This window comes from Stegodyphus dumicola, chromosome 2 (genome assembly GCF_044657685.1).
Source record: "Stegodyphus dumicola isolate Sdum_Otavi_A_Nest chromosome 2, ASM4465768v1".
NCBI lineage: Eukaryota > Metazoa > Arthropoda > Arachnida > Araneae > Eresidae > Stegodyphus > Stegodyphus dumicola.
Window position 1 is genome coordinate 168,415,521 of NC_140769.1, and position 15,598 is coordinate 168,431,118.

The 15,598-nt window shown below is 32.5% G+C and overlaps 1 protein-coding gene across 3 annotated transcripts in view; it reads right to left on the reverse strand.

The window, feature by feature from the left end:
• LOC118205115 (caprin-1-like) overlaps positions 1–15,598 on the reverse strand; it is a 55,997-nt gene that overhangs the window by 25,283 nt on the left and 15,116 nt on the right. For all 3 annotated transcript variants that reach the window (XM_035377411.2, XM_035377410.2, XM_035377409.2), the window contains exons 5-6: positions 14,620–14,791; positions 5,363–5,541 (exon numbers count right to left, since the gene is read on the reverse strand). In XM_035377411.2, coding sequence (XP_035233302.1) covers positions 5,363–5,541; positions 14,620–14,791 — 351 coding nt within the window. The remainder of the gene's footprint in view (positions 1–5,362; positions 5,542–14,619; positions 14,792–15,598) is intronic.

Consider the following 15,598-nt stretch of genomic DNA (forward strand, 5'->3'; position numbering starts at 1 on the left):
AAAATTTAGTTTCAGGTGAAACTTTCTTTGTTTGAGAAATAACACTGGAATGTTTCTTTGTTAGACCCCGAGCTCTGTCATTGCATATGGCAATGCACTTATTCCAAGGAATATCATTCTCGGACATAAAACTGTCAATTACTTTGAAAATTTCATTTGCAGTAGCTCTATTATGAAGAGATTCACAAAATAAATACTCTTCAGCAATTTGTTTATCTTCTTCGAAGCGTACGTAAACTAATAATTGAACAAAGTTCATGATATCAGTACTTTCATCCAATTGCAATGTGAAATATTCACTGTGTTTTATTTATTATGTCTCTTTCATGGAATTTGCCATTTCATGAATTCATTGATTTACTGTATCATTTGATAGCAGAATAGTATTAAATTCATTTGCTGCTTTTTTGTTAAATAATGTTAAAATGATATCTTTAGCTGCTGGTAATATATTCCAATAGTGTGAGCCTGCAAAGTCATGGCAACTTAGGCTTACTAGGCTTAAAGTGAAAAGTGAAAAAGCTAAGTGAAAAACACTTGAAGTAACAAAACCTTTCATTACTTGTTTACTATTTTTGAATTCCGATAATTTCCTCTTAAAATATTCTTCACATTTATCCTCCAAATTGGCAAGCTTAGATTCAAGATATCTTTTAAGAAACAATGGTTTCATACTTTGGATAATAAATAGTTCACCACAAACAACATGTTGAGGATCCATTTCATCTCCATTTCAAGTAAACCAATATAAATAATTTTCATTATACCTTTCTATAAATATTCTTTTCTTTTTAATATTCTTAATGCTAGTAGATTTTCCTAGATCCATTACCTGTGAATCACCACTATACTACTTAGTCAATCCTAGCCATTTTTCCATTTTGAGAACCTAGGTTTGTTTTATTATGTTTTCAGAAATATTTAAATGCACAATATATTATGAGTTTTCCAAAAATAAACAACGATATTCGATATTCGCAAACTGCGCAGAAAAATAAGTAAGAAAAATAATAACAAGAAGACAAACTACCTGCTGTTACAGCAAATCGAAAGTGTAGACATGCTAATAAATTAACTGAAACAGAATTAATGAGACACTATTAACTTTTTATAGGAACTATTTTTATTTTCTATTAAATACAACACCCATTTCTATTACTCCTTTTAAACATATCATTTATGACAAATTTTGTTATGTCTATGGCTAAAAGAATATTTGTGAAAATAAAAACGGATTATTTTGCTAAAGTCTATGAGTGGCTATTGACCTTGAACAAAGCTCAGATAGCATAAATTTACAAATGCTAGAAAAAAAACTTAAACAGGATGTTGGAGTATTTAATTTTTAATTTAATAGTTAAAAATACTTCCTTCACATTCCATCTATTTTTCTATTGTGTACCACTGGTTGAGAATCGCTGTTATAACCAATCTCAAATTTTTCTGTTGTGTACCACTACTAGAACACATACCACTGGTTGAGAATCACTGTTATAACCAATCTCAAATTTTTCTGTTGTGTACCACTACTAGTACATGTACCACTGGTTGAAAAGCGCTGTTATAACCAATCTCAAGATATTTGTTAAATCTATGCCCGACTCAAATTAGTATGATAACATACAGCACCTCGGGGTTCTAAACCTTTTTTGACCCATGCACCCCTTTCACCAGTGTTAAATCCTCCCCTTCTGTCCAAAACTAAAAAAATAAATATCTTCATTTATCTAGGTTTATATGATTTTTCAACATGTTTTATAAATTAAACAACAAAAAGTGTTTTGCCTCCATATTTTAAAAATAGCAATTCGTTGAGCAATTACCATGAGCTGTTCTAATGCACTGTTGCAAGACATCTTAGGAAGCAGAGTTCATGGAAATGTCCTCAGATGTAGACAAACTGAGCTTGCATGTATCACCATGACAATGTACTGACCCATTTTTCACTCACTGAGCATCATTTTATGACTTCCATGAGCTCATATCTTACTCTCCATGCTTCTTACTTAATTTAACCCTCGGCAAGTATTATTTTTTTATATATATTATCTATTTATCTTTTCCCTAAAAACGAAGTGAGAAAAAGATACGAGATATCAAAAGAGATCACGATAATGCAAAACGCAAAGAAGGAAATTACAGAAAATGATTTCCATAGATGCTCTGAAGCATTTAAATTTTACACGGCATAATGCATCGGTGTAACAGAAGACTGTTTTGCAAGAGATGAAATTACTAAGATTATTATGAAAGTACACAATTTTAACCTTTTTAACTGTCATGCCCGAGATAATCTCGGGGACACCATTGGTACTCCAAAATGTCCCGCCCAAATATTACTTGGGCTGATTTTTTTTTTAGTGCATTGTATTGTTATATACAAATATATATCGTGAGAATTTCATTTTGGCTTCAAATGGCAGCACTTTACAAAAGGTTTCAAAGGATAGAGGTTAAAGTTCAAAGTGCGCAGTTTTTTTTTTTTTTTTTTTTTTTTTAACTTTTATTTTTTTGATTGATAGGAAAACATTTCATTTTTGGAATTAAAAAATTGACAATTTATGCACCCAAGTCATCAAAATAACTTGACAGCTAAAAGGTTTATAAAATAATTCTGGGAAAAAGGACTATATGCCAAACAGTCAAAGCTATACGTTTAATTGTCTTCGCAACAAAAAAGGGGGTGCCTTAATTCATAAAAAGAACATCAGAACAGAAGTGAACATCAACAGTCACACATTCTCTTTACTGACGACTTGAGGTTTAGTTTAATATGCGATTTAAAATGTACATCTGGATTTAGTACAATGTAATTTACATCTGGATGTAGTAAACAATGTGAAATCTTTTCTCGAACACTATGGAAAGCGATTGAATCAGAAATACAAGTGTAATGGTATGGGGAGAAATAATGATTGACATATGCCCCTATGCGTTTTCAACAGCGGATCAATGACCAGCCAGAGATATGTATGATGTTATGCAATACTTTTCAGAGGTGTATATGGATCTGGCTTTTTATTTATGAACAATAATGCTTGCCCACATTCAACAAAACTAGTTGACCAATTCCTTGAAAGCAAGGACACTGAGTGAACACTGTGTCTAGAAAAATCTTCTGATCTTAACCCAATACAAAATTTATGAGACTATTTTGGAAAAGCAGTTACATGCAGAATCCTTCTCCTAGAGATATAAACGCCCTGAAGACTTAATTCCAGAGGAATGGAACTTATTTCCCCAAACACTGGTCAATAACATTACTATAAATATGAAAATACACTCTATCAAAAAAAAATGTATACACACTGAAGGAAACGAACTACTATCTTGAAACTTAACATTTATGTAGCGTATGAGAAGATAAATTATTAAAAATTCGAATAAAAAAATCGTTAATTAAATCAAATTACAAATCAGTAAATAGACAGCATCTTTGGCAGCTAGACAAGCCGAAACACCAAGTGGCATTGAATCATTAAGTAGGTCACCTATCACACCCTGCGGAAGATCATACGATAAGCTTTGCAACTGGGCAGTTAATTCACTAATATTCCACGATGGTTGCAGTTGCCTTGCAAGCATGTCCCAATTATGCTCTATTGATGAGAGGTCTGGTGACCTAGCAGGCTACAGGAGTATATCATATCTCTGAAGCTACTGTTGGGAGAGTCACGTAGTATGTGGACGAGTGTTGTCTTGCTGATAAATGGCACCTGGGCAACGTGATAGCACAGGCAGTACAACCGGCATTAAAATGTCGCCGACATAATTGTCTACCATCATAGCACTTTGAAGGACAATTAGAGGTGATCAAATATCTCAACAAATCGCTCCCCACACTGTCACACCTTGTGTTATCACTGTATGCTGCTCAACAACAAATGCCAGATCAGACCGCTGGCCTTGCCACCTCCATATGCACGTGCGCTGGTCATCAGCACTGAGACTGAATCAAAATTCATCACTGAAGATACACGCTTCCAGCCGGTCACACTCCAGCTTGCACAAGTTCGGTAAAAATAGACACTGCCTATGATGTGTGGTCAGTGCTAATCATCTTAATGGATGTCAAGTCATCTCCAAATGGTTTCCCTTGATACAGCGGGATGCTTGGAAGGTGGTAAATGACATCAAATCGATACTAGTTACATTGTTAGTGCAGAAGTGAGTGCTCTTGTAATTGAGCGATCCTCATGCTCATTTGTGATCCTGGGATGGCTTGATCCTCCACGACAACAGACTATTCCTTCCGTGAGCCACTGTTATCAAGACCGAGCAACTATGTGCCTGTTTGACCAACCTGCTTCTCAGAGGCCTACTATATGCCCCTTCTCAAAGTCCAGCAATTGTTTGTATTACTGCTGGTTACACTTCAGATAATTCTCTAGTCACAATACCATCCAGCCAAGTCGAGAGTTTCATTTGAATAGCTTTGCGGCACGAGCAATTATGCTTTTTAACTCTCCCAGCTGCACATCTCAGGTGTTTATAAGAGCACTTACCCTTGTCTCATTGCCCTCGAAATTTTAATCATTTGTAAATCTCTTACAAGACTACATTTCTGCCTAGTTTAGTGATTGTGGCTCGATTTTGTCCGAATGTCTTTTTTTTTTTTTTTTTTTTTTTTTTTTTTGTGTGTGTGTGTGTGTGTGTGTGACAGAGTGTATACTGCAATATGTGTTTACAAATTAGGGTAGATTATATAACATAGCTATAAGCCTTTTTCCCCGCTGAATTATTCTTCTACCCCTAATTCTTTTCATAACATATTATTACCATTTTTATAGTTTTATGCTACAGTTTTACATCCTATGCAGTGCTCTTAAATTTTTTTCTTTGTATTTATGTGTTATGATGTTATGTAATATTTCACAAAAATTCACAAAATTACAGTTTAAAATTTCTGAGAAATACTTAATTTCATATATGTAAAGATAATTTTGGACATCAGTGTATATGCAACCAGCATATACACTGATGTCCAAAATTATCTTTACATATATGATTTGGGCATTAAGGATAGTAGTTTAGAAAAGCTGTTTCTATTATTAAGTAAAATAAAAAATACAATTAATTAGCTTCTAATTGATTGGCATTTTAATACAGTGGTTATATGCAGCCGATTAATAGATTACAACTAAAGTTAATATTAAAATATACAATGTAATTAGATATTCAGATAAAATATTTAATGGTGTAAGAGAAAGATAAATGTTCTAAATGTGTGTGTTGGGGGGGGGAATCCCACACATAGTTTAATAAACAATCAGGTCCTTTTTTTAAGAGATACTGCACCATAAAATTTCTAAAAAGGTTACTTTAAATTGCTCTGAATAAATTATAACTTCTAGCATTTTACCTCAGAATGCTGATTGCCATCAGATGATTGCCCATACTGTGGTTCAACAAAAACCTGAGGTTCATTTTCTTTTTCTTCAGATAAACTTGTATTTGATTCTGTCTCATTGGGAATGGTATCAGTTTTATTGAAGTAAGTACATGTATAAATTTTCTGAAGTGTTTCTTTTAAAGATTTATCTAAACATTGGTTAAGAAAACATCATTCAAGATAAAGAAAACTGTAATTGCCAAAAAGAATTAGCTACACAAATCTCATTTTATGCATTAAACAGACATAAGAAAACACAAAATAATTTTATACTTTTGATCCATTTGGTGATTAGCATATTAATATTTTGAAATCATTATATATAAAATATTTAAAAATTAATAAACTGACAATTTACTTTCTGGAATTTGTGGAACTTAAGGCATTAAAAAAAAATATTTTTTACTTTTATCACTTAGATGCTTAACAATTCTGGAAATTTTGTTAACATCTTTTTTTAAATTTCTCTTTTACAAGTTTTCACAGCCATAACCCTATATGCACAGAAAGAGGAAGATACTCAAGATAACTAACTACAGCAGATAGCTAAGCATAACTGCTAACCCTGAAACATAAAAAAATTAGAAGATTTTAGCATTGTGCTCTGACACTACTTCAAAAAAACTCCAGATCAATTTGAGTCACTTGGCAATGAATGCACAATTTAGATTATTAAACTAGTAATGTGATATAAAATATATTAATTTAATACTTATTTCTTTATTCTAAATTTAATTTTACTACAGTTCTAAAATTAATTAAGTTCCTTATGTTAGAGCTTTAGTTAGAACTTAAGTTACTTAAGATCTATAAGTTTAATTGTACTTAAGTAGTTCTTTAAGTTCTACATTTAGACTAATTTCATTCTATTTTATACTTTTCTTATAATGTTATGCTAATGAAATCCTAAGCAAGGAAGAAAACTTTTTATGGTAAAAGTATATTTTAGGCAGAGTCGCAGCTAGAGTTTTCAGCGCCCAGGGACAACTGAAGATTTCGCACCCCCTACTGCTTGCCAAGGATGGAAAACATTTGATTCTAAAATGTCCTAACATCAGTTTGGCGCCCCTTGAATTCTGCACCCGGAGACAGATGCCCCCCTCTAGCTACACACTTGATTTTAGGGTACCCCTTTGAGAAACTAGAGATGTGTACATGGATACCAAATTTGTGCAAGTCTTTTGACTTATTATTTATTAGTTTGGCTTGCGCAGTGGCGATTTTTGAGGCAAAAAGTATCCATGTACACATCGACCTATTTTCACTTTAAAAAATATCCCAGAATTGCACAAAAATGGCATTGCGCACTCTCTTTACTTTATCCATGTACACAATGGCCAATTTTCACTTCAAAAAACATCAGAGAATTGCACAAACTAGGCTTTGTGCACTCCTTTGATTTTGCCCATGTACACATCGATGTATTTTCACTTAAAAAGTCAAAGGAGCACCCAATTCTACAGTAGCGGCAAACAAAAAATACATAATCTCAATAAACTACATTTTAAACCAAACAATAAAACAACATTAAAAAAAAAAATAAAAAAAAAAACCTGTTATGCATTTAAGCATTACACAAAGCAAATATCCACTTATCTCTGTGGCGCACAAAATTCCTTAACAGCATCCAAAAACTTAATAAAATTATCTGAACTAGAATCCGTATATCAGCATCGCCACATAAATTCACAAAAATAAGAGTAAAAAATATCCTACGTATTCCGAACTGTTCATAAAATGGCTACTACAGTCAAAAGTCGTTAATTCGGACACCCATAATCCGGAATGATCTATAATCCGGACCTCGAAGCTAAAAACTTTCTGCGCATGCGCCGCGTTGGCACATGCGCACAGGCGTTTTACGCGTGCGCATAAGACCTTGACTACTGCGCATATGCATGTGCGCAAGTGCAGAATACGTTTTCGCCTGCGCGTTTAATGTATAACGAACGGTGTAAGCTCTAATTATCTATTTCAGTTAATGTTAATGATTGCGTTGTTCCTCAATCTTCGAATTGGATCCTGCTTATTATTTTTTGCAGACTGTAAGAGCAATTTTATAAAAGTAAACTTGAACTTTCGATTATGTCAAATAGAATTTTCGATGCTGGAACTTCCAAAGGATCTACAAAACGAAAGTATGTTTCGATGTCCAACAAACAAAAAATGGATAAAGACATGAAGAATGTGATAGAGAGGTTAGTGAAAACGAAAAAATTTCGATTGACAAGTTAGTCAGTATTCTCGGCACAGCAATTAACGGGACTTGAACAGCGGAACTTCGTAACTGAACAAGAAATTATGTCTGTTTATAGAATTAAAGAGAAAGTATTATCACATAAAACGAAGCAACTTAAGCAACTTACATTGAAAGAAATGTTTAATAAAGTAAACAAATAAATATTAAGCTTTTTTTTTTTTTTTTTTTTTGTAAAATTTGATACTTTTTAGATCATAATTGTTCTTTATTTCATAAATTACGGTTTCATACTTTTAATTTTAGAATTTCTACATGCCATCTTACGAGATTTAAACTGATGATCTATAATCCGGAATCGCCGAAGTCCCGACGAGTCCGGATTAACGACTTTTGACTGTAAGTAAACCTTCATTTACACACCAGTCAATTAATACACTTTTCCCCTTTTGTTCCAAATCGTACATAGCTTCAAATTAACATTACTACATTCAGCCATTCTACCGTCTAAACAATGAAACAAGGAATGTACTTCCTAACCACACACACCTCAAAAGCCCTTACAAAACATCTCATGATTCAAAATTTAATGGAATATTGCAAACGATTAAGTCATAATAGGGTTTCCATAACATTAAACCACACAGGTTACCATAAATGAAACAACAACTTGGTGAAAATACAAGGGGTACCCTAAAGTGAACTCTAACACTTTTTATTAAGTACTTTTAAATAATATGATAATAAAATTAAATGAATAATTCATGTTATTTTAATCATCAGAACAAAAGCAGTGGTGAATCATTCAAAAATCTGAAATAAAATTAAATGCAGATATTTAATGTATTAAATGTTAGTTTAGTTTATTTGAATATTACAAAGCACGTGAGAGCTATCTGCCTAAGGGTCATGAAGGTAGTGGTCGTGCTAGTGGATTTCTGGCATAAAACATTAAAGGTTATATGTGCCAAGTACAGGTTTCATACTTTCACACACAAATAACTGACAAACACACACTAGGTAAAGGCAAGTTTAACACGTTGAGCGCCACGCGTATTTCTTAGGCAATCCCATTCAGGGCAACGCGCGCCGCTTAAAAGCGCTGCTATTGTAGGACCAGTGATTCTTATAGCAGTAAAAGATAGTTTACATTTGGAATGTGATTCCTATAGCATTCATTCAACATGTTACGCGCCAAGTCTGTTTTGTAAAAAGTTACATTCTATACAAAGATATTAGGAAGCAGAAAATTAGCATTACTGAATTCCCGAAAGAATTAGAGTTATCTCTTACAAGTTGTGAAAAAGAAGACATTCTATCGAACAGAAATGCAAAAATATCTAAAAAAACGACAACATAAACTTCAAAGAAAACCAGGAAACGCCTCTGAAGTACGGAAATATTGTAAATTATGTTATGAGAAAAAATGCAACAGAAGCTGGTAGAGTAATGGCCAGAAAAAAGACTAAGAAAGTTGTCACATTTTGTAATAGCTGTAATGTAGAACCGTTTTTATATTTACTGCATTTCAATGAAATCCATTGATCCTGTAATGAATCAATTATGGACTGGGTTACATTTGTAATTGTTCACAATCTGCCATTGGAAAAAGTACATCAATATTACCCCTGGGTAAATCGGAAGAGGATTTACAGGCTGTATCACAAACAGTCCATGTCTTTACTTACTATAATAGGGTATTAATTCCATAAAACCGTGTAAATTTTATAGTTATATATCATGTTACACGTTGTCAGCCAGCGACGGTCGACGCGGCCTAAACGGAAAATCTAGTGTCAGCCACAGATAGCCGACGTGGCGCTCAACGTGTTAAAAAACAGAACACTTATAAAATCAACAGACATAAGAAAATGATAAAAGCTGAGAGGAATAATAAGATACAGATAATGGTATCAGATTTCAGAAGCAAAATCCTAAAACAAGAGATACACTAAAATACATAGCATTAAACCATGACGCTATACCAACACAAAATCAAATTAAATGACAAACAGCCATCTCTTTTGGATTATAAAGCCTCAAACTTTTAGGTATCATACACTAAGTCAGGGTTTCTTAAACTGTGGGTCGGCAAAAAATTTTAGCAGTTTTGATATTTCTTTAACTTATTATAATAATTTTACAATTACCAAATATTTCTGCACAATGTATCTGAAAATAGATAAAGACAATACAAACAAAGGGGAAAAAAAAGAAAAAGAAAATGTTTCGACGCATTCTTTTTATAATATAAATAAATGTTCAATTTCCTTGCTTTACACATGACGTTGTCATTTTGTCTGTTACTTATTTAAAATTTTCACATTGTTATATGTGTTAAAATTAGAAATTAAAGTTAATGACCTAAAACTCCAATAGTATATGACAGTACGAGTGAGAAAATTGACAGTTTCACTCACGTATGTGTTGGATTTGCGCAATACTTATGGGGTCCCACAAAATTTTTGTAAATATTATGGGGTCCTGTGGGTCGCGAAAAAATATCAGTGATAAAAAGGGGTCGCAACTGAAAAAAGTGGGTTACAGAGGCAGTTTCAATAAGGAGGTCTCCAGATTGAGGTTATTTGATATTTCTTAGTTCTCCAATAGAGTAGATATATTTTTATATTAGGAAAGGAGAATTTTTTTTAAGATCACCTTTAAAATTATTTATTACAAGAAAATGGGATGGACGAATTTAAGCATTAGCATTAATTTTTTTTTTTTCTTTTGAGAATGAAATGTTTTTAACATTTGTTTAAGGTGTTAGAGGCCATATCTGAAAGAAATAAAAGAATCGGACCCAGCAACCAAACCCACTATGAAGTCGAACAAGAGGATGCAGAGTCCTGTGTCAGGGTTAACCGGTTCATTACACAATCTGAAGCCTCACAGTCAACTTTCCTGAAAGCAGGAATTCCTAAAAGCTTATCCCCAAGCCAGTGACCCTAAGAGCAAGTCACTAACTGATTGACAACATCAGGAACAGTTAAGTTTTCTCTCCTTGAAAGATAAGTAACAGAATTTCATTTTGAGACCCAACCTCCAAAGGCAAACTATGAGCCTGGAAGAAATGGAAATAGAACAGATAAGGAGAGGCAAATAAAAATGGAGGAAATATCCCTAGGGTTCCAAGATCATGACCCCCCAAGGTGATCTCTTAAAGGGCTATGGTACCTACGGACTGCCAGTGACCCCTGATGAGTGCTTCATGAAGGATGCATTCATTCATTTATAAGGAAAAATGGCTCACATTTATAATAGAAATCAGGAAAACCATAAAAACTAACCATGCACACTGCCCATTAACCTGGGTTCGAACCTGGGACTAACTACCAATATTCAGCAGTCTTACCATTCGACCACTGCTGCAGCTAAAAGTTAGTTAAGCTTCTATAATAAAGTTATACAATCCATAATGAATTTAAACAATTCAAACTAAATACAATTAATTATAAAAATTGTGCTGAATATTGCTAAGACAGCAAATAGTATTTTAACAATTTAAGTTTTTGTACGAAATAATAATGTTATCTTAAATAATTTAAGACTACGTTATCTAAATTTCATTAAGAAATGCCAATATTTCTTAATTAAAGCTTAATTTCTTTTAAAGCTTAGCTTTTTTAAAAACTTATCAAACTACTTGATAGCATTTCTTTTAATAATCAATAGTTCTTTCTAAAATTGCATTTGAAAACGATGATCTAAATTCATAAAAATTAAAAACCATGAGATGTAATGAAAAACGAGAAATCTGGTTTTAATGGGAAGGTCAGCTGCTTTGAATAAGTATTACAGGCAGAGTGAGATATGGATTATTTGCCTCTTTTTTTCCCTGGCTGTAATGCTGTAAATAAGGAAAAAACATGATATAGTACAAAGTCTGAAACCCGGATGTCCAATATCTGGAATCTGGACCTCAAAACCACCAACAACGTTTTACTCGAAGGCTTTATAAATGCCCATTTGATCCCCCCTCCAGGCATAATAAAACATCTGGAGAGTCCTGATTCTTAATTTCACTTTGACATAAATAAAATACCTTGTTATTGAAGAAACAATCATTTTAGCATAAATTCGTATGATCAGTAATTTGGCTATCATTGATCTGACACCAACCTGGTGAATTATTATTTATTATACTTTCCTTTCATCACTGCAAGTTTATCAACACATGACAACTTGAATAATGACTCGTGTAGCGATGCTTAAACAGTTCTTTTTTATGTTAGTAATTGAATAATAAAGAAGTATGGCATCCTTTTACGCTGACATTACGATTGGCGATGACTACAGATAAAGTTAAATGCACTAAAAAATGTTGACAAGGAAAAATTTAACAAAAATTTATTTCCATATGCTAAAAATACATTTTGTTGATGATACTCATAGACCCAAAGATTACATTAAGGGCTATTTGAATTAAGAATAACTGATTTGTTATTCACATAAACCCAGAACCAGTGCCAGAGCTTGTATGATTGCACTGGGTTGCAGAATTTAGGATCCACGGAGACTGCCTCAAGCGGTACGATATCTAGCATGAGCCCTCTATAAAGCTTAAGTATGTTTGGGAATTTATTTATTCAGAACTCTGATAATCCATAAGCATTATTTATTCAGAACTCTGATAAGCCATAAGCATTATTTATTCAGAACTCTGATAAGCCATAAGCATGTTCAAGAAATAGACACAAGTATAATAAATAAGTAAACTAATACAATTCAGGTTTAATTGTCTCAGTGCGTGATAGAAACAAGATAAAATTTAATAGAACAACTTGTCGTTAGTCGCCAAGCTCATGATGCATAGCCAAATATGTAGAGTGAACGACAGCTAAATTTGATGATGATAGCCGCAAATTTTAAAAGTTTTCGGATATCATAAAACAAAGGTGAAATTTTCCAATTAACAAATTTTGTAAAGAAATGTGGAGAAGCGGTAATAAATGAAGATGATATAAAAGATTTTCATTGTGATTACAATGCTTCTCAATCATCAATCAATTAATGAATAGCGAAATCTGTAGTATGGTTCTAAATCCAGAAAATACCACTACCGATAGTGAAGAAAGTGACAGAGAAGTTCCTGAAAACGAAAAAATTTCGATTGACAAGTTAGTCAGAATTCTCGACACAGCAGTTACAAGGCTGCAACAATGTAACTAAACAAGAGATTATGTCTGTCTAGAGAATTAAAGAGAAAGTTTTAGCACAAAAAACAAAGTAACTTAAACAACTTACACTGAAAGAAATGTTTAATACGGTAAATAAATAAATATTAAGCTTTTTTTTTTTTTTTTTTTTTTTGTAAATTTTGATACCCTTTAGATCATAAATACTTCATTATTTCATAAATCACGATTTCATATTTTTAATTTTATAATTTCTACATGCCATCTTACTAGATCTAAACTGATGATCTAATATCTGGAAAAATCCCAAATTGCCGAAGTCAGGACGAGTCCAGATTTTGGACTTTGTACTGTATAGTAATTACTGAAGAATGTTGGACATGCATACTGAAGAATGCTGGATATGCATATTGTACAGCTGGCATGAGTAATTCACCAAATTAGTTACATGCGTTCATTGCAAGAATGCTACACCAAAAAAATATATATCAACTGGCCATGACTACACTTTCTCTTTATACTTTAGCTTCAGCATCACCATCTTCTGTGCAAGATTCAAAATCTCCATTACATAGATATAGAAGTCTAAAAATATATATATAATTCCTTCACATCAACTGTCACACAGAAATGCCCACATGAAACATACTCGTTTTGAGACAGCTACGCTTGCATGATGCATCGTTTTCTCGTTCACCCCCACCAGTCACATATAGGACTCAGAGTTTTGGAAGTACAAGAGAGTGTTATATTTCCATAGGATTTGAGATGCATGCAGATTTGACCTTCTACTTGAAATGTGACAGAGATGATTCACGAAGTCCACTTTCCAATTCAGAACTACAACTTGTGTACATGAAATATTTTTGTTTTAAGCATTACATTGTGGAAGCGTTGGAAAACAAATTATGTGAATCTAAATCAGATTATATCTATAATTTTATTATTTGTGCGAGAAAAGGAAAAGAGTTAAAAGAAAGTTCAGGTTTTTATATGGGGAAATACTTGCCAAATCTCTTCTTGAAGAACTTTCTGGTGAAGGATATCATTTATATACTGAATGTTTTTCCATGTCTCCATCACTGGCAGATGAACAAAACCTGGAACTAATACTTATTGGACTATAATGATGAGAAGGAAAGAAATCACTGAAAATTCTTCTGCAGCCTAAAATGAAAATTGATGAAATACTGATTTTGCAGAAAAAGAACCAAAACTGAACTGCTTTCAAAGATAGACATGAAGTGCTTTGTTCAAAAGGACGTGAAAATACTTCCTTTTTTCAAGTTCCTGAAAACATTCTTCCAAAAATAAATGAATAGCTACAGATATAAGCTTCCTAATAGCTACAAATGAGCTATCAAGAATGCAAGAACTGTGTAGATCCATGCTTTGAAATGTATCACAATAAAAATGAATTTTAAGTAAAATGTTCAGTTGTCAGATGTATAATGCTAAAAGTCACTAACAAGTAAGTAAATACAGGGGAAAAAAATGTGCAAAATAAAAACTATTTAATTAAAAAAAAACATGTATATGAAGTATGTAAATAAAAAATATATAAAGCATATATACTCTACTCTACAGAACATTAATAAACAATACATTCACTTTTCTGCACTTTCACGGATTTAAGCTTAATAGCGAGAAAAACCTCCAACCCAGGAGAGAAGCTTGTGAAACAAACAGCCAGCCCCAGCAATATGTGTGCATTTGCGCCTTTCATCACAAAAAGGTTAATTGATAAAAGCAATACTTTCTATTACTTTTCCCCGCTTAAAACAGACATATGAAATAAATATTTAAAGAACTTAACTGTAAATTTTTATATTAAATGTTAAAGATATGCCAATTTCAATATGCCTCATACAATGCTAATTTAGAAAGGATACATGTAGTTCCAAACACTTCTTTGTTCTTAGCATCTAGTAGAGCCTGAACATGTTCTGCTGCTGCAGAAAGCACTTGATCAAAATTAGAACTATTTTCAGAATCTGCTTCTCGTTCAGGACATATAGCTTTGTACAATTCATCAAGACTATTCAATTCTTCTTCAGTTAATTTCTGCAAATATTTTCCTTTTAAACGTATAAATCTTCACGAAAAATTCAACTATTGGAAAATGCACATAGCATATGAAATTAGTGAAACAAAGACCATATAAAGTACATACTTTAAAAGAATTTAATAATTTTCATGCAGAACTATTAAATTAAAATTATACTTCAGTACACACCTTATTAAAAAAAGAAAAATTCAAAATCGAATTAAAAAAGGAAACTGCATCTAGGACACTGCAAAAAAGCTTTTCTCTTTTAAGATGTTTCAAATATCACAAATTAGGATTAGTTAAAGAAATATAGGAAAAAGGATACAAAAGTAATGCATACTATTATTCTTAATAGATGTTAATAGAGATTATATATGTATATATAGATGGTCTGTACACTGTATATGAAATGCAACCACAAGTCATATATTCTTCAACATAAGAATAGAAACATAATGCACAAGAATAGGCATTTCTACTAAATGTAAATTACAGCAAAAAAAAAAGTCATTAAATTAAAGCATAAAAATATTGTGATTTTCACTGCCATGTATATCAATGAATTATAGTCACCCTCTTCTTCCCCAGCGAGACCAACTGGATAATTTTAAATGAAATTTTTGTACTCTCATTTGTTATGTACCTTGAAAAGACATAGGACGAGCCTTGTCTACTGAAGAAATCCAACCATCACCACACATAATCAGAAAATGAACTTTGATAAATATGGCATACTAAAATTGATAGCATGATAAAGAAATGTCTTGAAAATATCGGTTCTTATACTGAAAAGTAGCAAAGATACACAGGACTGTGTTTTG